The sequence below is a fragment of the Mycteria americana genome, chromosome 22 (assembly GCF_035582795.1).
Source record: "Mycteria americana isolate JAX WOST 10 ecotype Jacksonville Zoo and Gardens chromosome 22, USCA_MyAme_1.0, whole genome shotgun sequence".
NCBI classification, from domain to species: Eukaryota; Metazoa; Chordata; class Aves; order Ciconiiformes; family Ciconiidae; genus Mycteria; species Mycteria americana.
Window position 1 is genome coordinate 7564189 of NC_134386.1, and position 21906 is coordinate 7586094.

Below are 21906 nucleotides of genomic sequence, written 5' to 3' on the forward strand. Positions count from 1 at the left end.
GTGTGTTGGTTGTGGGTTTTTTTTCTGTGTAGATAAAATGAATCTTAAAAATTATGAGAGAAATCACACCACTTTTCCCACATTCAACCAACAGGGTCCTTCAGGCATGTGAGATGCAAAGGATTTTTTCTTTGTTTTCTTCGTGGAAAGAATAATTTACATTGAAAGGAACCTGTTAAGGTACTAACTGTGTGTGTTGCCTCTTGTCCTATCCCTGTGCCCCACACAGAATAGCCTGGTTCTGTCTTCTCTACACCCTCCCAGTAGGTAGCAGAAGACAGCAATAAGACCGTCCCTGAGCAGCCTTATCTTAAAAAAAATGAACACAGTTCTTTCAGCATCTTGGTATACGATTTGTGCTTCAGCTCACTAACTATTCCAGTGGCCCTTGCTGTACTCACTCCCTTATGTCTATGTCTTTCTTGTCCTGGAAAGCACTAGACACAGTACTGCAGATGGGGTCTTACCAGTGCCAAAGGGAGGGGAAGAATCATTTCCCTCACCCTCCTGGCTACACTCCTTCTAATACAACTCAGGCAGCAGTTGGCCACCTTTGCTGCAAAAGCACCCTGCTGACTCAAGATCAATTTGCTGTCTACCAGGACTCTCAGATCCATTTCTGCAGGATTAGGGGAGCTGTATGCCATCCTTCATGACCACAAATAATAATAAATTGCTTTAATAGAATTGCTTAAAGTAACCTAAAGGAGTATTTTTTTTTTCTCTTTCTTTTCCCTCCTCCCCCCCAACAGAATGATCTTCACAAATGTTGAAAGGAATCACACTACGGAATTTGTGTTTGTTCTGTTGGGATTTACTGATAATCGAAACCTGCAAAGGTTTGCTGTTTGTGGTCCTCTTCATCATGGAGAATGGTCTTCATTGTGAGGAATGGTCTCATTGACCTTATGACAATGAAAGGCTCTTCCATGTTGTGCTGATAGGTACTTTTTTTCAGGAACTTTTTCTTATTGGAGATTTGTTACATGTTGGTTCCCGAGCCAAAGATGTTGGTCAGCTTCAGCTTCTGTCTAATGGAAGACAGAATTATCTCTCTCACTGGTTGTCCTGTCCAGATAAATTTCATGGTTTTGCTTGGTACTGTAGAATGTCTCCTTCTGGCTGCCCTGACCTATGATCTTCACATGGCCATCTCTGGCCTGCTGAAGTACAAACTGATCATGAACAGAGAGCTCTGCACTACATCGGTAGCGAGACCATAGGTGATTATCATCCCAGTCCAAGTAAGATAGATGTGTTTTCTTTGCCTTTTTGTGGATCTCATGAAATTAATCATAATTAAGCATTGTTCATAATTAAGCTAAAATGTCAGTGTGTTATCAACGCTATTTTAGTCACAAATCCAAAACACAGCACCACAGGAGCTGTTATGAAGAAAATTAACTCCATCCCAGCCAGAGCCAGTGCAATGATCATCCTGACAATTGCAGTCACCTCTTTTTATTGATCATTACCCTAGAATCATCAGGGTGGTCTGGAAGGTGTTGTCTTCCACAAGGAAAATCTAGGCCTTCTCTACCTGTTCCACCCACCTGAGTGTAGTGACTTTATTCTATGGGTCTGCCACTGCTGTGTAGTTAAAACCCGGGCCTAAAGAGGATTTCTATCTGAAACATAGGGCAGCTATGTCTACAGGACTAGTCAAAATTCAGGGTCCACAAACTACATTTGCAGGGTGGATCTACCCAATCAATACTATGCAATTATCTCTTACTTACTTTCCAAAAAGCCCCTGACTTCTTGGTGAGAAAATGGAAATAATGATTTTGATGTTCTGCTACCTTTCCCCAGCTCCTCTGGTCCCAAAAAACAGTTGTAACAATAACGTGGAAAACATTGTGACCAAATCAACTGTGCCACAAAACAGGATGAGAATAATCAGGTATTAACTTAGATATCTACACTAAAAAGATATGTATCTGGGCCAAGTGCTTTAGCCTTCCTTTATAGTCAAAGGGGAGAAACAGTCCAATTTAAAACATGATTAGTCTCATCTACCAGAGGATGATCTTAAACACCCTGTAGAAGACCTCACAATTGAGCATAAAAAAAATCTAAACAAATACCTCAAAAACAGGTGTCTACATTTTAGATATCTGAAGACAGGTGAATGAATTCAGTTTTCAAAAGGAGTCTTAAAAGCACCATTTCTTAGTTCTGAGAATATTAAGAAAACTTTAGAAAGGATTATGGGTAGAGGCGGTATTCATAATACATATCTTCAGCAGTTAAAAAGTAGGTTAGTTCCTCAGCAATAGTAAGTGCATTTCAAGGAAGCTCAGAGGAATGAATTTACTGAAGTTATTCTTTTGGTTATCTTTAATCTGGAGTTCAAAAGCTAGACCATGAGGAAACTTATACTGTGATATGTCTATAGCCCTGGAAATATGTGATGAAGTGATGAAAGTGATGAAATTCTTAATCTTATAGAAGTCATGATTTAAACATTTTCTACAATTTTTCCATGGAGCATTTAAGGACAGTCAGTGGTAGGTTTTCATGTCACAGATGTATGAAGTTATTCATCTGCATGTTAGGTCAGTCACATTCCTGGAAATAAATTGGAAATAAGTTGGAAATAAATTCCAACTCAGTTATGTAATTTTGTTATTGTAATTTATGTAAAGTCATGCTTCTGAGGACTGTCAAAAGCATGAGACTTATAGCAGAGAAAACCATGGTACAGATTTCTTGTTGATAAGAGATGTTAAGAGCATAGCTATTTGGTATTCACTTATCAAAGTCCTGCAAGATAAGCTACTTAAAACAGCCTTTTTCTTCTTCACTAATCTTCAAGAGCTACTGAACTATGAAATACATTTTTTACTCTCGCCTATGGGAATTGATTGTTCACCATGTGATGGGTTTGAAATTAGTTCTAAATTTTAACGTGGGAAAAGCAGCAATAGCAACTGCATCCTGAGTTCTTCTCCTGGTCCACAACACATGGGTAACTAGATTGCTTCTGGGATCATTCTTTCTGACACTGAAGCTGGTACAATTTAGTGTTTATATTAGTTCAAGAACTGTTCTTTTTGGCAGTATGAATGGGACCTCACTAGTTTTCACTGTGTGTTTTTGGCCCAGCCTTCCACCCCTATCTCAGCAGGATTTATATCCCCAAAAGAATGTAGACTGTACCTCTCTCCCTACAGCTTCCCCTTCAAATTTTGCTGAGAAAGCATAAATAAGATGAGCTTATGTGACAACTCTCTCATTAATTTGAGTGATTAATAGTAATTACTTCAAAGCCAAAGACGGGTCTTGCTATTCCAGTAGGACATCTGGGTTTATATAGAAGTGTGCTCCAAGTTACCTAAGCCTGGAGAGACTCACAGACACAAGGGGTGTCTGTGAGTCCAACTAATATACATACACCACCCTTAGCAACCAACCTGGGAGTAACAACTATCCCTTATTGCTCCAATCAGCACTAGCGAGTCTCAGTGGACAGTATATAGTGCTGGGGAAAATAATCTGGAAAAAGTGCTTGGAGAAGAATGCTTTTCTGGAGACCCCGTCATTATTTTCTCTTTCTTCCTCTTGTTCCACCACCCTCCCCACAAGGTAACTTCAGAATACATGATTGCCATCAGCTGTGGATCCCACAAGTAAACCTTGTGCATGCAAGCCTGTCTTTAATGGCCCTTTAACCCTTCTCATGATGTGTAGCCTACCTATGAATATAGTCACAAGATACTTTGGACCAATTGACCTTGGGAGAAGCAATCATCCCCTGGAGCAGACCACTTAGATAACAGAGAAATTATCTTTGTAATATTCAAATGCTGTTACTGATGCACTGGTGCTGTTGAAACTTGAAGTGATTAGTCCATAAAAAGATATCTGCTATAAACATTTTTTTTTCTTGTTCTACAGGGTAAAAACTGTAGCTGCGAATTTGAAGACAGTAGTAAATGTGCAAACTTCAAAGGCAATGCTATGAAAGAAGAAAAATCAGCCAAAAAAGAGATGAAATTATATGCATAAGACTGCCTGATTTTCTTTAGAAGCTTTTATAATCTGTTCAGATCTTTTCAAAATCTGGATAATTTCTATATATTCTACTCATCCATTTGCCTATTCAATCGGCCAATTGTAGTTTGATTGCCACTTTGCCTGGCTGTTTACAACCTCATCAACTACTGAGCCCTAAAATGAAGAGAGAATAGTTCTACTAAGTACCAAAGAGGGATGATTCCCATGAACCTCAGTGAAGTGAGTGAATTCAAGCTCCTTGGTTTTTTTGAAGTCTCTCACCTGCATTCTTTGCTCTTTGTAGTCTTATTTTCTCTTTATATCCTCACCTTGATGGCTAACACAGTGATTGCTCTGATCATAAATGGTGATAACACCCTTCACACCCCCATGTATTTCTTCCTCGCTCAGCTGTCCTATTTGGATATCTGCTATTTGTCAGTCATTGTCCCAAAGATTCTTGAGAATTTAATGGTGGGAACAATAGGTATTTCCAAAATAGGATGTGCAATGCAAATGTTTTTCTTCCTTTTCTTTGGAGTTGCAGAATGTTTTCTCTTGGCTGCCATGTCATTTGACCGTTACATGGCAGTATGCTACCTCTTGCATTACACTATCATTATGAACAGTAGAATCTGCAAAAGCCTGGTTGCTGGAACTTACATTTGTGGGACTGCTGTAGGCTTAGTACACACCATCATAACATTCAGCTTACCATTCTGTGGTCTTGCTATCAACCACTTCTGTGAGATTCAACCCCTCTTGGAGCTGCTTTGTGGTAACACTTCCCCAAGTGAAATTCAAGTCATTGTCGTGGCTGTCTTTGCTATTGTGGGTCTCTTCTTACTGATCATTTATTCATATATTCGCATCATTTCCACAATTCTTAAGATGTCATCAGCTGAAAGCCAGCAGAAAGCATTTTCCACTTGCTCCTCACATGTTTTAGTTATGACTCTTTTCTATGGTACAGCAAGCTCCATGTATTTGCGGCCAAAATCCAGCTACTCTGCATCTGTTGATAAGTTGCTCTCACTTTCTCATACTGTGGTGACTCCTTTATTGAATCCTATTATCTATAGTTTGAGGAATGAGGAGATGAAAGGAGCCCTGAGAAAAAGATGGAGGAATATTCATTTTGTGTGGAAGTGAAATAGAATATTTTCATTGTTTCAGGTGGTTTGGGTGGTATTTTTCACTGTAAATTCTTGTTCAGTAAAAATAATTTCCAAATAATTCCCAAGAACATTTCAGCTTTTGGGGAGGGAAGCGGAAGAAGAGTGGAGATTTTCAATTATAAGCGACAGCATTAGCAGAGTTATGTTAGGATTTTGAAAGGAAACTTCTTCCAAATACTTAAGGAATTCTTAAATAAATATACTTTATTTTTCTTTTTCCTTGCTATTTGTCAGAAACTTTAAAAATATGTTTTACATGCTTCTGACTTTTTGAACAAAAGAGCCTGATTTTACTGAAAGAACTGAGAAGAATAAGTTTTCATCAGTTTGCGTTAATTTCCTGAAAATGTTTAGTAAATTTCTTTGGGGAAAGAAGAAGACATAATTCAAGTTATAATAAAGACTACAGGAAATTACTAACTACCAATTATGAGTTCTGAGATTGTTATTGATGGAAAAAAGTGTGCAAAATCGCATTCCTGCCCCAGAGATCTTTGCTTAATTTCAGTCATTGTTGTAAACTTTTTAGAGCAAGTCTAGACTTAATTTTTTATAGATGAAGAACAGTCTATGATGTGTAGAATTTGGATCAAAATCTCAATTTCATCTCAATTTAATTTCATCTCAAATGCCTTAAGTAATGAAAGACATTTTTCTGATACTACTCAGGATCTGTGGGAGACCCAAACCCTTCTGCAGTGATGATCAGAAGACAGTTAAGGAATTCTAAAAACATCTAAAATGTACCTAGGTGGTGTTTTCTTGAGTAGTGGATTCCTACCATAAATTGAACCTGGAGTCCTGTTCAAATATGCCCAATGAAAGCAGATGAATTGCACCCCAAATACAGAAATCCTCAAATGAATTAGAGAAGCCAAATTAGCACCATTAGTAATAGCAAGAAAAAAGGAGCTGTCTTCCATATATTTGAAGAGAATGCAAGAGAATGCAATGCCTTGCCAAAACACCAAACAGCTCCCGTAGCTACTCCCATAGCTGCTCCAGCTGATTTGCAGGCACCAGATACTTTTTTTTGCACATATTCCATCACTGCTTTACTAAAAGCCCTGAGATGAATGGAAAAGCAAAACTTAGAATAGGACCGATAAACCCACCAGCTTGCTTCACCAGCAGCTTCTTCTTTTAAAAGACACACTTTTCAACTACTCAAGGTTTTAATGAATTTGTGGCCCTTTTTCAAGATGTGTATCTGCTATTCTGCAGCCTTTGTTCTGTAAATATCTTATGAAGATTGCTTATGAAGGGCAAAATTTATATTGTTGCACTAAAGTTTTAAAAAAACAAAAATATCTTAAAAGTGAAGTATTTGTGGTTGTTAAAGTTCCCCTTGAGAACCAGAACTTGCAGTTCTACATCCATAGCCCTGGGTCACTTTAAAAAGATTATTTTGTAGCCCTCCAATCCACCCAAGGGCCTGATATTTGCAATTATAGACAGATTTCTCAGTGGCAAAGGACACCAATTGAAATACTGGAAATTCTACTTTAAAAATAAGAAAAAAACCCACCTTTTTTAGTGTTAGGGTAGTCATATGCTGGAATGGCTTTCCTAGAGAGGCTGTGAAGTCCCCATCCTTGGAGATATTCAAAAGCCAATTGGGAAAGACTTTGAGCCCTAGTTGGCCCTGCTCTGAGCAGAGAGTCTTAAACTATGGCACTCCAGGGGTCCCTTCCAGCCTCATCTGTTCTGGTTTTGATGATCTTGGCCTAATGTAATTCATTGTATTATCTCAAGCAATTTCAAACCTAGCAGCAGCTAACCTTGAGATCTTACAGTGAAATTATCTGAAGTCAGGAGAGAAACATAACAAAGAAGCAAGGCTAAGAGGGCGTTCTTTCATCTAATCCTGTAAGTATCATGTTTATTGAGATCTACACTAATTTTCTTTGGTTTTTTCTGTATTCAGCAGTTAGAAAAGCCCAATCTTCCCTGTGACTCCACCAAGAAATGAGTTTCTTCTTTCAAATAAAAAAAAAAAAGAAACAGAAAACAGCCAAAAAAAAAAAAAAAAGCCAAGTATCCTATTCCCATTGTATGTCAGCAATGATGTAAACTCTTAAAGAATTATTCATCTCGTGAAATGTAGGTAACTGGTTATAAGATGCAGTACTGGTTACTGCATCTTAGCTAATCTGTGTGGACCTCCTTTATTAACAAAAAAATTCTAGGTTGTAATTAATCTTACCTTAAACATCCTTGGTCTTTTCTTATATGTAGACATATGTGCCATAGATACCTAATCTGGTCAGATAGGTTATTCCCTGAAGGCCTTAAGTGTACCCACTGTGTTTTTGTCTGATCATTTTTGCAACATGACTCTTTCAGAAGAGGCCATTTGATTGAACATAGCCACTGCAAAGTTCTCTAACTGTTAATCAAATTCTTTATATTAAATCCTCAAAACCTAAATGTAATTGGAAAGGTAAGGACATGAATGACTCCTTAAATTAATTCTTCATTCCTGGAAATAATTGTAAATATAAACACCATAATTGTACAGTGTTCTGAATTCTATGTCATCTGAATTTTCATCTTGAGAGCTTGCAATTCCATGGAAGAATTACAAGGTGTAACTCTTTGCAGAAGCTTAACGTGTTTGGTTTTATTCACATCTTAATTTGTATGAAAAATATTAATTAAAATAGAAAAATGAAGAATATTTTTTCACTGTGAATTAAAAGAGAAAATGAACTGGTAATAAGAGATTCAATACATCATCTTTTCAAATCTCATCTGTGATTTAAAATGTAAAACCATATTTGAGACATATTTCATATCACTGCTGATGTAATCAGAAAATAATGTACCATATTTATATATAAATAAATGTACCATACTAGTGGATAATAATAAATATATATAATGTACCATACTAGTGGATGAGGGAAAGGCTGTGGATGTTGTCTATCTAGACTTCAGTAAAGCCTTTGACACGGTCTCCCACAGCATTCTCCTGGAGAAACTGGCTGCTCATGGCTTGGACGGGTGTACTCTTCGCTGGGTAAAGAACTGGCTGGACAGCCGGGCCCAAAGAGTGGTGGTGAATGGAGTTTACTCCGGTTGGCGGCCAGTCACAAGCGGTGTTCCCCAGGGCTCGGTGTTGGGGTCAGTTCTGTTTAACATCTTTATCAATGATCTGGACGAAGGGATCGAGTGTACTCTCAGTAAGTTTGCAGACCACACCAAGTTGTGTGGGAGTGTTGATCTGCTGGAGGGTAGGCAGGCTCTGCAGAGGGACCTGTACAGGCTGGATCGATGGGCCCAGGTCAATTGTATGAGGTTTAACAAGGCCAAGTGCAAGGTCCTGCACTTGGGCCACAGCAACCCCATGCAACGCTACAGGCTTGGGGAAGAGTGGCTGGAAAGCTGCCCAGCAGAGAAGGACCTGGGGGTGTTTGTTGACAGCCGCCTGAATATGAGCCAGCAGTGTGCCCAGGCGGCCAAGAAAGCCAATGGCATCCTGGCTTGTATCAAAAATAGCGTGGCCAGCAGGACTAGGGAAGTGATCGTGCCCCTGTACTCGGCACTGGTGAGGCCGCACCTCGAATACTGTGTTCAGTTTTGGGCCCCCCACTACAAGAGGGATATTGAGGTGCTGGAGCGTGTGCAGAGAAGGGCAACGAAGCTGGTGAAGGGTCTGGAGCAGAAGTCTTATGAGGAGCGGCTGAGGGAACTGGAGTTGTTTAGCCTGGAGAAAAGGAGGCTCAGGGGAGACCTTATTGCTCTCTACAACTACCTGAAAGGAGGTTGTAGAGAGGTGGGGGTCGGTCTCTTCTCCCAGGTAATAAGTGATAGGACAAGAGGAAATGGCCTCAAGTTGCGCCAGGGGAGGTTTAGACTGGATATTAGGAAATTTTTCTTCACCGAGAGGGTTATCAAGCATTGGAACAGGCTGCCCAGGGAAGTGGTTGAGTCGCCATCCCTGGAGGTATTTAGAGGACGTTTGGATGAGGTGCTTAGAGACATGGTGTAGTGGTGGTTTTGGCAGTGTTAGGTTTATGGTTGGGCTCGATGATCTTAAAGGTCTTTTCCAACCTATATGATTCTGTGATGCTGTGATTCTGTGATATAAGCTGAAGGACTTATACTGAGAGGCTGTTTAATTTTTTTATAATGGAGGGCATGGATTGTTGATTTAATCACATCTTTACTTTCACTATGCCAAAGGTAAGTAGGAGTGATTTAGTGGTAGTTATAAAAGGGTGGAGAGACAGAAATTCCAAGATAAATTTAGAAATTCTGTTCTTCAGGAACAATTGATTTCATCTTGAACTTATCACATATACTCTCTGAATGATTGTCGCAATATCTATCAAGTCATTATTAGCATGGATTCCTAACATAGATTAGGTATAAGATTTCTGACATACAACTGGGATCTACAACAGTTATAAGAGGCTCATATAATTTTCGAATGGCATTTGTGGGACAGATGCAATACTCCTGGACATCTAAAATGACACTAAACATATTTATTTAGGCATCAGAATATCCAAATGTCTACATTTGATGTGGGTGCCTAAGCTGTCACTGTGGACTATAGATGCCAGCTACACTTTTCCAGTAGATTCAGTCTCCAGGCTACATTAACTTTATGGATTCATTCTTTTTGACTATGATGGGAATTCAGACATCCAGTGGGCTTGTACACACCTGCAAATAGGTGTCTGGATCTGGAGTCAGATTACATTCCAAATGATTAATATTTATGTGCCCAAAATGGCATGAGTTGAAGACAAACCACATGCACACAGCTTGGGACCTCCTTCTCCAGGCTTGACTCAATAGCCTGAAGGCAGACTTCTATTAATATCTCACACATCCTAGGATAATGGATAGATCTGTGAGGTCTGTGAGATATGACACAGAACCTACAACAAAGCTTTGCTCTTCCGTAGGAACAGTTTGAGTCCATAGAAGATACACTGGAGCATCCCAGCTGAATCTAGATATCTACCACTAGGCAACTAACTTGCATTCTCTTTAAATACATGGAAGACAACTCCTTTTTTATTGCTATTACTAATAGCTTCTCTAATTCATTTGTGGATTTCTGTATTTGGGATGGAATTCATCTGCTTTCACTGGGTGTATTTGAACAGGACTCCAGGTTCAATTTATTGTAGGAATCCACTACTTAAAAAATCACCACCTAGGTGCATTTTAGATGGTTTAGAATTCCCTTACTGTCTTCTGATCATCACTGCAGAAGAGTTGTAAACTTTAATTGCACCACTTGAAACAATGGAAATATTATCTTTCATTTCCACACAAAATTAATTTTCCTCCATCTTTTTCTCAGGGCTCCTTTCACCTCATCATTCCTCAAACTATAGCTAATAGGATTCAATAAAGGAACCATCGGGGTTATTTAGTTTGGTTGTCACATCCCATGTTGTGAGCAGCTTGATGAACTCTTTAGCTGAACTCTTTAGCTGAAAGGAGGAAAATTACCTTCCCCCCCTGCTCTTCTCATCTTCTTGCTGTCTCTATATTCTACACGGCAAAGGAAATAGTGCACAGTGCTCTGACAGCTAACAAGCTAGGAGAGGTTAAAAAATTTTGTCTCTACTGTACCTTTTCTTACCCCCATAATTAATTCTATTATATATAAGAGGAATAAGGATGTCATGAGAGCCCTGGGAAAAACCATGAAAAAAAGGAAGTGTTTTCTTAGAAGAGTATTTCTAAATAGACTTTCTGTCATGTCCAACATATTTAGATCAAATATATGATGTAGCTCTTTAATTTGAAATTGTCAATAATACCTGAAGAAGTCAGGAAATCAGGTTCTTATGATCCTCCTTTTGCTTTTTTAATTCTTTTTATTCATATAAATATATATTTGTATGTATAAAATAGATATTATAGATACACAGCACATACTTCTAACAATTAGTAGAGTAGGTGAGAAGAACGAATATAAACAAAAATCTTAAACCTGTTTAATTTATTAATCTATTAGCCCACACCCAGAGTAAAAAAAGCAAGTAAAATGCACTTGTATTTAATAAAACAAAAATTCCACACAGCATTTAGAAGACTGTAAAGTATGTTAAGGAAAAATATCAGGCTAGATTTAAACAATAAGTATAGAGCATATAACTATTGAGATCTTAGTCCATGAATTAGGTATCAATATTCTTTATCTGGAATAATAAACCCCATCTGCTTTTTTTTTTACAAAACCTGTCATTTTAAACATGGTGGTCCCCACCAGTGATGGGATTAAGCTCAAGATTACAGTTGATAAATTTAGGTAAGTAAATATAAGAGTTTTCACGGCTGCTAAACTTCTGTACTTCTATTGTAACCAATTCAGGTTTTCTTAATATGGTCTATGCACTCTAGAGACCTACTTAGCTATCCAGCCAGTAGGTATTTGCTTTAGAGTAACTGAATTGCTTCATTGAGGGCAAGATTCAAATGCCCCTAAATAGGAATCTAGTTCTATATGAGTACTCTGCCTAGTTGTCTTCCCCCTGCCCTCTCCCCCCCCAAATAACACAGGTCTTCCATACATCCTGCATTGTGTTTACCACATATGTGTGGAAGTTTTGGGATATTCTGAGATAACTCAAAATGGATAACTGTGAATGAAGTCCAGACTGCATTGACTGATTCTACACTTCAGACACTGTTCAGCGTTTAGAAATATAGCTCACATATTGATACAAATATTCAGATGCATACATTAACTGTCTTAAATTTAAATGGAATCCATTCCAAATCTATCCTGAAAAACTGTAAATCTTAGTGTTAAAATTCACTTTTAAGAACTATCTACCTTAACAAAATGTTCTTCTTATTATAAAGTTCTCATTATTTTAATTATTTTCAAAGTGGATAGACTAAACCTAAATATTTTTTTCCATCTCAAGGTGTTATATGAGTTACCTATCTGTAATTCCTTCCTAATTACCAAAGATAAATAAATACTCTATAAGGTGTAGTAGTAAGGCATTGTACATCTCATCCTAATGTATAAGCTTAAGTGAGTGATTCTATAGCTTTTAAAGCAAAGCCTATAAACCATTGTTTGTTTCTTCCTCCATAACTGTATAGCAGTCCCATATATTTTATATAGTCCCATGATTTTATTGTTCTATTGTTCTAATTTTTTTGTGAAGAAAATATTAACTGATACAAATATTAAATGAGTGACTTAAATGAAAACAAAACCAAAATAATCTAAAATGCAAATTATGTTTTACATTCATGACAATACAATCTTTGCTCCCGAATTGTACTTTTATCTATCACCTCAAGACATTTTTGTCATATATTCTCTATGAATTCCATCTATTCCTTGACACATTCCCCCTTCATTATATTATGCTTTGTCATTCTTTATAATTTCTACTAAAGTAGAATGACTGTATAATATGAAGCATGATTTTGAAATTAATTTTTGAGGTTTTTTTAAGCTTAGTTTGAAAATAGCCCAGTTTATATACTAAGAAATTATACATGCTTGGAAATATTCCCAGGCACTGAGACCCAGTGGATGGTAATGATATGCACATGCAATAATAAACTCTTGTTACCTCCAAAACTGAGTAGTTCTATCTAAAATGCATGTTGAGAATGAGTCTCACCTCTACATTTGGCTTTGAAATAATTTGATAGAATGCTAGTTGGCACAGACAGAAAAACTGGGAACTGGGAAGGATTTTGATTTCCTCTACCTTTAGCCTGTTGGTCCGTGAAAGGTCTAGAGCCATTTTAGTGTTCTTAGGTTCCTAGGATGACTATCGAGGGATGTCTTTATGGCATAGGAAAGACGTGCACTCTGAAGCATCAGCTAGGGCCCAGATGAGTTAATGTTGGGCACCTTAAGCAGCACTGCATAAGTACATTTAGGTACCTAAACCAATCCCTGCTTTTCTATAGTGCTGTTATACGTACACCCACTAAAATAATCATGGTGCGTTCCATATCCCCCATCATTGCTGTTGCTCAAGTTCCATGGAAAACCGTGACCCATGCTCTCATCTCTTAGTTATAACCTAGTGCCACTTTCCTAGTAATCTCAGTATCATCCCATGTCCTTTATCCCTTGGCTTGAAAGAAAGCAACATTTTTTAACAGAGTATCGGTGTGGCTTGTTTAGTTGGTTAACTGTATCAACTGACTACTGTTACATAACATGAAAACATGTGAGCTCTAATTACCCCTTCCTCAGACTGAAGAACAGACACTGATTTTTTTATGAAACATAGGCAATCAATACCATTAAGAACTCTAGTTCACAATAAAATTCACTTGAAATGGGAACATTTACTAAGAAATTACTAAGAAAGTGAGTAAAAAGAAAAAAAAATAGGAAGAATCACATCAGACAATTTCTTAGAAATCCAACAACAACAAAAAAACCCTGTAAATTATGATAGCACCTCTAGGGGATCAGTGTCTTTTGTTTCTATTTAGTGCCTTGTTTGTTTGACTAGGTCATTTCTTTTGATCTAATAGTATCTATTCTATATATAACAAACATTAAAAATAATAAAAGATTAAAACTCCATAGCTTGCAGGACTAGTTTATAACGTTTAACTTCTATAAAACTAAAATAGCTATACTACAGATAAATAGTGGCATATAGGCTCTTCATATCACTTAGGAATCTAATGCTCCTAGATTTTAATGAGAATTCTGGAGTGCAATGCAACTAACCTAACCCTATATCAAGTAGGGAGCATAATGCAAGCCTTTGCATTATGTCACACATTGCATCCAAAGATAGACATCAAAAGAGAATGTTAAATGGCTACAGTTTAATATTAAGCAACACTCAGAAGACCTTCCAGACACTGGATTATAGTCCTCCTTACTGTTAAATTCTTAGAACAATCCTAAATTACATATATGTCATCATGTATGTCATGTACGTTACCCCCATGAAGAAGTTTCTTTGAAATCGTAGACCTTGTAGACTTCTGGAGGTTTTAGTTAAAATTAGAGGAAATGGATGGCACTCACATTTCCCATCTCCCAGTGAAGCTTACGTTTGGATATTTCATTTCTTTAATCTTTTTTTAGAACTTAAGCTAAGGCAAAGAGATAGAAAGATATTCATGCACTTCCTAGTAACAGTACTCGAATTATTATTACAACATGGGATTTCAGGAGAAAAAATCATGTAAGTAGCTTTAGAAATGTGTGATTTAGACATCTGTATATGAAATAGTCATCCTAGACTTCTTTAACAGTCAATGGAGAGCAATAGGTAATTTTAGAGGAATATTTATTTAATTCTTTCAGATGCCTCATTTAGTGTGTTGAACTGCATAGTAATTGTGCTGTTTTTCCCTAATAACTGTAAAGGCAGTCCAGCATGAATGGTTCAGATGGCCATTTCTACACTGTAAATGTATGCACTTATGAATCCAACCCTCTATGATTAAATGGGAGCCCAATACATAAACACCTCTATGAGACATATTCTGTGTTACTTAGGGCCATGTTTCCCTCCTAATAAGCCTCACCAATGCTTTCTTGACCTCCGTGTTCCTCAGGCTATAAATAATTGGATTTAACGTTGGGGTAAGAATATTGTATAAGATAGAGATGATTTTGTCCTTCTGAGGGGAATGAAAAGAGTTTGGTCTCATGTAAATGTAGATGGCACTTCCATAGAACAGAACTACAACCATCAAATGTGAGAGGCAGGTGGAAAAGGCCTTTTCTCTTCCCTTGGCAGAGTTTATCTTCAAAATTGCTACCAAAATGTTCAGGTAGGAGAAAACAATGAAAGTGGTAGGCATCAACAGGGTGAAGAGACATCCCACTTGCATCAACAGGGTGAAGAGACATCCCACTTGAGTGACCAGCTTGATCAGATATGTATCAGCACATGCCAGTTGCAGTACAGCAGGCACCTCACAGAAGAAGTGATCAATCACACTGGGACCACAGTAAGGCAGCCTCCATGTCAGGATGGTGTGTGTGATTGGCAGTACCAGGCCACTCACCCATGAGAGTGAAGTTAATGTTACACACTTCCTGTTGCTCATGGTCATTGTGTAGTGGAGCGGGAGACATATGGCCACACGTCGATCGTAGGCCATGACTGCCAGGAGGATGCATTCAGTAGTCGCCAGCACAAGAAACACGTACATTTGAACTGCACAGCCAGTTAATGAGATAGTTCTTCTCTGAGCTAGATAGCTAATGAGCAATGGAAGAAAAGTGCTGGAAGGGTAACACATATCTATGAGAGATAAATGCCTGAGGAAGTAGTACATTGGAATACGCAGATGAGGATCCAGGTGGATAAGACAGAAGATAAGTAAGTTTCCTAGCAATGTTACAATGTAGATAAGGGTGAAGAAGCCAAGTACGAATCGCTGCAACTTTGGATCACCAGGCAGACCTAAGAGGGTGAATTCTGTCAGTAATGTTTGACTGCTGTTTCTGTTTGGAACCATGCTCTCTTCAGTGATCAAAATAAATAGCCTGTGATAGAGACATAGGTAAGATATTAAACATCCATGGTTGTCCTATGGATAGAATTGTATTTTTCCTACATAATTTTGGACACAGCATACAGATAATGGGATTCCTATTAATTATTCAACATTATAGAGCATTATTCAACAGAATGCTCTTACTAAAGGTGGCTGATTAACATACAAAAACAGAAGTTCTTTTTTCCCTGTGATTACTGAAAAAATAATATAGCATTTTATCCCTCGATTCAGCATGTTTATTAGGTGCCTAAACTTAAGTGGAGTATGTCCTGGGTTGCCTTGTTTACTTCTCAGCTAGAAATAACGGAATTTATAACGGAATTTAGCTTATGGACATACATAATTCCATTTACACAGTTTTCAGCTAAGAACATGCTTTTTTGACTACATGAATGACATTTTTTGTATTTAATAGAAAAGTCAAATTTCACTTGTATAATTTATAAGAGAAATTCTACAAATGCTTGAATTTTTCATAAGCTAAACTTGTCATTATTTTCCATTCACTTGGGGACTCTCAAAAATTACTCACAGAGGTATTGCTATTTCTCATATGGAAGAAAGAGAAAATATTTATAATGATCCTAGCTAATATTTACAGAAAGATAAAAAATATGGGACAGAATTTATTTGGAGTTTACTATTTTCTATCCACTGACCACATAAAGCAATACAGAATTAGAAAAGTAATTTTAGACAGCCTATGTCACGACTATGGCATCCCAATTCATACTACAAAGATTGCATTCTTAATCTCTGGAAAACCTACTACTCATGGAAGCCTGATTTTAACTACTTGGGAAACTCTTCTCTAAAGAGTTTCAAGTATTCTTCATATGTCCAGTTCTAAATGTGTAGATATATATTAACATGTGTAGGCATATACTAACATAACATTATTTAATAAATTAAATAAAAATATCAGGAAATCATAACATACTGTGCTTCTCTTGCTGGGCTTTTATGGCCAAATATCTTGTCTTTGGTGTTCCAGGACAGGATTTCTCAGTTATATTCCATTTATAAGTATATTTCCACTTTCCATTCTTCCTAATTCACTGTGATATTCAGAAAGCAAAACCACAGTTATTTTGTCATGCTTTATTCATGGACAGAACTGACAGAAAGAAGACTACATCTTCGGTGTAAAGTTGCTATGGGGATCTGATTATGAGTTTCTCTAGCTTAAAAAGATTGAAGATATGAGCAGGAAACTTCCTTATGTATTTTCTTGTATGCCATCTGGGACGTGTTCCCTAGAGCTCAGCCAAAACATAACAAAACACAGGCAGAACAGAGAAAGGGTTCCAAAGTGAGTTTATAGCACAGACTCCTGGAGATCACCTATCTTGAGATCTCAATTGGGCTTACGTGCTGCTGTTTCAGGTTTTAGCTACATGTGCACTGTTGTATTAGTTGAGGACATCCAGACCATGCTTGGATACAAAGTCCATAATTTTCATAGAATCATAGAATCATAGAATGGTTTGGGTTGGAAGGGGCCTTTAAAGACCATCTACAACTTCTCTGGGAAACCTCTTCCACTCTCTCACCACCCTCATCATAAAAAAATTCTTCACCCAGAACTTGATGCAGTACTCCAAGTGGGGTCCCATGAGAGTAGAGTAGAGGGGGACAATCAGGTCCCTAGACCTGCTGCCACACTTCTTTTGATGCAGCCCAGGGTACAGCTGACTTTCTGGGCTGCAAGCACATGTTCCCAGCTCATGTCCAATTTTTCATCCACCAGCATCCCCAAGTCTTTCTCCACAGGGCTGCTCTTAATCCATTCATCCCCCAGTCTGTACTGAAAGTGGAGATTGCCCCAACCCAGGTGCAGGACCTTGCACTTGGTCTTGTTGAACTTCATGAGGTTCACATGGGCTCACTCCTCCAGCCTGTCAAGGTCCCTCTGGATGGCAACCCTTCCCTCTAGCAAATCAACTGCATCACTCAGCAGTGATGTCATCTGGAAACTTGGTGTCATCTGGAAACTTGTTGAGGGTGCACTCAATGCTACTGTCTATGTCACTGATGAAGATAATTAAATAGTATTTGTCCCATTACAGACCCTTGAGGGATACCACTCTTTAACGGTTTCCACTTGGACATTGAGCCACAGGCTGTAACTCTTTGGACATAGCCATCCAGCCAATTCCTTATCCATCTGACAGTCAATTCGTCAAACCCATATCTCTCCAGTTTAGAGGTAAGAATGTTGTGGGGGACTGTAGCAAAGGCCTTACAGAAATCAGGGTAGATGACATCCATAGCTCTTCCCTTGTCCATCAGCCAATTGCCTTAGGACCCTGGAATGCATCCCATCAGGTCCCATAGACTCATGTATGTTCAGTTTCCTCGGGTGGTCTCAAACCTGATCTTCTCCTACGATGGGAGGGACTTAATTCCCCCAGTCCCTGCTTTGCACTTCAGGGGCTTGAGAGATGTGGGAAGAGAGATTACCACTGAAAACTGTGACCAAAAAATTGAGTACTTCAGCCGTCTCCATGTTGCTTGTCACCAGCTCTCCCGTTTTATTTACCGGGGGGGTACATTTTCTTTAATCTTCCTTTTCTGGCCAATGTACCTGTCGAAGTCCTTCTTATCATTCTTTGCAATCTCTAACCAAATTCAACTCCGAACATGCCTTAGCTTTCCTGACCCAATCTCTACACATCTAGGCAGTGTCCGTATACATACAGACAGGATACATATCCCTTGTTCCAATGCCTGTTCATTTCCTTCTTACACTTTTGTTTGACCAGGAGGTCCTTATTGAGCCATGCTGATCTCCTGCCTTCCTTGCCTCATTCCTTACTCCTGGGAATCAAGAGCTCCTGTGCTCTAAGAAAAATGTCCTTAAAGAGCTGCCAGCCCTGTTCTGCTCCTTTATCTGTGACGGCAGATGTCCAGGAGGTCCCATCCACTAATTCTTTAAACAGCTGAAAGTTCGCTCTCCTAAAATTCAGTGTCCCGACCCTACTCTTCAGCTGGCCCATATCCCTGAAGTCTGTGAATTCTACCAGGGTATGATCACTGCATCCCAGGCTGCCACCAGTCTTGACACCTCTAATTAGTTCTTCTGTGTTGGTGAACAACAGGTCCAGTAACACTTCTCCTCTGGTCACTCTGTGTCATGGATGGAGTGAGAGTGCACTTCACTCATAAGAGAGAAGTAAAAATATAGTTTATTGATACAGAATAGGGAGTTAACAAAGTTCAATGCGACAGTGTTTTAACAAGATTCAATGGCGAGGTACACTTGATCATTTACTGCATAGAGGACAGGGTCAGACAAAACTGTCAGGGAGACCCTCCCGTTGACTCATGAGGTTTGGAAAAGGATGTCCTTGCTTTCTAAACTCCTTCTCAGAGAGGAGTCTAGGTGTGGCTGGATCCAGTCCTAGTCCCAGACTTGGTCAACGGTTTATGTCTAAAGGATTACATGTGCGCAATCAATCCTTTATATCACTTAGCTAAGATTTCAAAGTTTAGCATGCTATTAGTCAGTTACCGAGGATCTGTTGCAGCAAGGAATCTCTCAACCTTGACGAGTAGCCTTGAGAAGTGTCCCTGCTCAAGAGGAGATCCTGGCATGCAGCCCGCTGTCGTGCAGGAGAGCTCAAAGGGCTCTTGGGCTGCTCACTATTTATGGGGGATGATTGGCCCATAGTCATATTTGCATGCCAACCACAGGTTTTAGTTTCTTCGGTGGGTGCATTGCACAATAGCCCTAGGCTATTGTGTTGTTATCTGTCTCCTGAATCCACTTTGAGCCGGATGCGGCCATCGTGACCAGATGCATCCATTACAATCACCACTGGTGGTTATCACCTAAGCAGGGTTGCCGGAGATAAAGGTTGGGGGCAGGGGAAGCACACTGTCACAGGCTATCACCTGAATTATGAAATTATCCTTGATGCACTCCAAGAGTCCCCTGGACCGCTTACAGCTTGCTGTGCTGCATTTCTGGTGGATGTCTGCGTGATTGAAGTCCCCCAGCAGGGTCAGAAACTGTGAACGTGATGCTTCCTGTAGATGAAGTAAGAACGCTTCATCAACAGGCTCCCCTTGCTCAGGTGGACTTTAGTAAACACCAAGCATGAGGTTTCCTTTGTTGCCTTGGCCCTTAATTTTTATCCACAAGCTCTCAACCTGTTCATCACTGATTTTCAAAGACAGCTCTGTGCAGTCAATCCATTCTTCTACATAGAGGACAATGCTCCTGCCCCTGGATAAATGGTTGATAAAGTGAGTAGAAAACTGGCCTAACCATTGATCTCTAAGGGTTGTCATCAGCAGTGGAAAATCCAGTTGGTGGTCTGTTACTAGAGGTGTCCCTCAGGGATTGATACTAGGGTCACTAGTGTTTAATGTCTTTAATAATAGTCTGAATGATGAGATGGAGTGCATTCTCAAGACGTTTTCAGATGATACCAAACTGGAAGGAGCAGTCAATACACTGGAGGACAGAACTTCATGAAGTTCAAGAATAGCAAATGCCAAGTCCTGTACCTGAGCCAGAATAACCCCAGTATGACCTTGCAACAGAGGTGGCCAACCACATCCTGGGCTATATTAGCAAGCATGTAGCTGACAGGAAGTGATGGAAGGAAATAGAAGTGATGTTAGCTCTCCATTCAGCCACTGTGACACCCCATCTGCAGTACTGTGTCCCATTTGGGGCTCCCCAGGGTAAAAAAGATATTGACATATGTGAGCAAGTGCAGGGGAAGACCACCAAGATGGCTAGGGGGCTGGAACACAGGGTGTAGTAGGAGTGGCTGAGAGTGATTTGTTTGCTTAGCCTTAGAAAGGAAAATGAAGGGAATATCTTACTTTTGTGTACAGCTGCCTAATGGCAGGATGTGAAGAAGGCAGAGAATCTCTTCTCAGAGGTGCTCAGTGACAGGAAAATAAGAAATGGACAAAGGTTGGAAAATGAAAAATTCCAATTAAAGAAAAGACCGGCGAGGGGCTTACTTTTGTGTGTCTGTGTGTGCTTTTGTGCTTTTTTTCTTTCTTTTTTTTTTTTTTTTTAATAAAAGAGTCAAAAAACACTGGAACACTTTGCCCAGAGAGGTGATAGGATCTTCATCCTTGGTCATGTTCAAAACATGACTGGACAAATCTTTGAGCAAAATCCTCTAACCTCCTCTGAACAGGAGATTGGACAAAATGACCTTTGGAGGTCCCTTTCAACGGACATTATTCTGTGATTCTGTGATTGCTTAACACCTATAAACAGTGGAGAGACACTGAAGGTTCCAGAGGGTGAAAAAACTTCTGCTCTCAAGGGGTTAATTGCTCTCTACTGGAATTGTTTAATTATTCAGTAATTATCTGAATAAAAAACAGATCCAGTATAAATTATACTGGATCAGCTTTGGTGTCCAAATCAGAATTCTCTCATGGTTGGAAATATGGGTCTTTTGCTTTATCACTGAGATATGAGTTCTTCCACACAGTATGATCTTAAAAAAAGGCCTCTCTAATAATTCTTTTGGATATGTTTTGTATCCTATGTACGATATGATATATATACTTCATATCAACTCAGACTGGATTTGCACTGAGTCATAAAATCCTTGATGATCCACATGTTCTTCACTCTAGATGGCTGATGAAGTTAAAACTTCAGCAGAGTCAGTACAGATGGTCAGCTGTGCAAGTAAACAGTTCATCATATAATAACACAAATATTAACACCTGATATGTCGCCACTAGAGAAATCCATTTCTTTCCATTGAAAACTGAAAATGGAAAGATACTAAATGTGTTATTGAAACTAATATGATTTTAGACTTCTGTGATGTTAGATAGCTAAACTTGTGTTACAATGAATCTCCAAATGGTGATATTTTGACTCAAATGGTGAAGATCAGGAAAGAGAGCAGAACAGCTTCAAAAGGATGAGGAAAGTTGGCCAATACAAACACTGCCTTTGTGTAATTAAAACATCCTGTTTCTGGTTTGCGCCATACAAAAACTGGGTAGGAGTAACCTTTCTAAATGTAGATATCTGGAATAGATATGTCTGTTTCATATTTACTTGCCTTACTTACTTTACTTATCTTCAATATGCAGTTCATTTGGAAAGATGTACAGATCTACTTTAGTGTAAGATAAACTATTTGGACTTGAATCAGTTACTTAAAGATCTATGTCTGATGCTGTTAGAGATGGCTTGCTTTATTCTGCACATCTGCCAGTAGAATAGGGTTCTCCAGTTTATCCT

General features: G+C 38.8%; 2 protein-coding genes across 2 annotated transcripts; one reads left to right on the forward strand and one right to left on the reverse strand.

Annotated features, from left to right (window-relative positions):
* Positions 1 to 4215: 4215 nt before the first annotated feature.
* LOC142419903 (olfactory receptor 10C1-like) lies at positions 4216 to 10115 on the forward strand. Its single transcript, XM_075523332.1, has 2 exons — positions 4216 to 5114; positions 10064 to 10115. Exons 1-2 carry the CDS (start codon positions 4216 to 4218, stop codon positions 10113 to 10115), a joined length of 951 nt encoding a protein of 316 aa, XP_075379447.1.
* A 4536-nt stretch (positions 10116 to 14651) lies between these two features.
* On the reverse strand, positions 14652 to 15626 carry LOC142419904 (olfactory receptor 2A12-like). Its single transcript, XM_075523333.1, has one exon. The coding sequence runs from the start codon at positions 15624 to 15626 to the stop codon at positions 14652 to 14654; it is 975 nt and encodes a 324-aa protein (XP_075379448.1).
* Between the last annotated feature and the right edge of the window lie 6280 nt (positions 15627 to 21906).

Excerpts from the sequence above, each read along its gene's own strand:
- LOC142419903 (XM_075523332.1), top strand. The coding sequence starts at position 4,216 with ATGATTCCCATGAACCTCAGTGAAGTGAGTGAATTCAAGCTCCTTGGT. Across the intron at positions 5,115-10,063 it reads GAGATGAAAGGAGCCCTGAG|CAGAACCTACAACAAAGCTT; the intron begins AAAAAGATGGAG and ends TGAGATATGACA.
- LOC142419904 (XM_075523333.1), bottom strand. The coding sequence starts at position 15,626 with ATGGTTCCAAACAGAAACAGCAGTCAAACATTACTGACAGAATTCACC.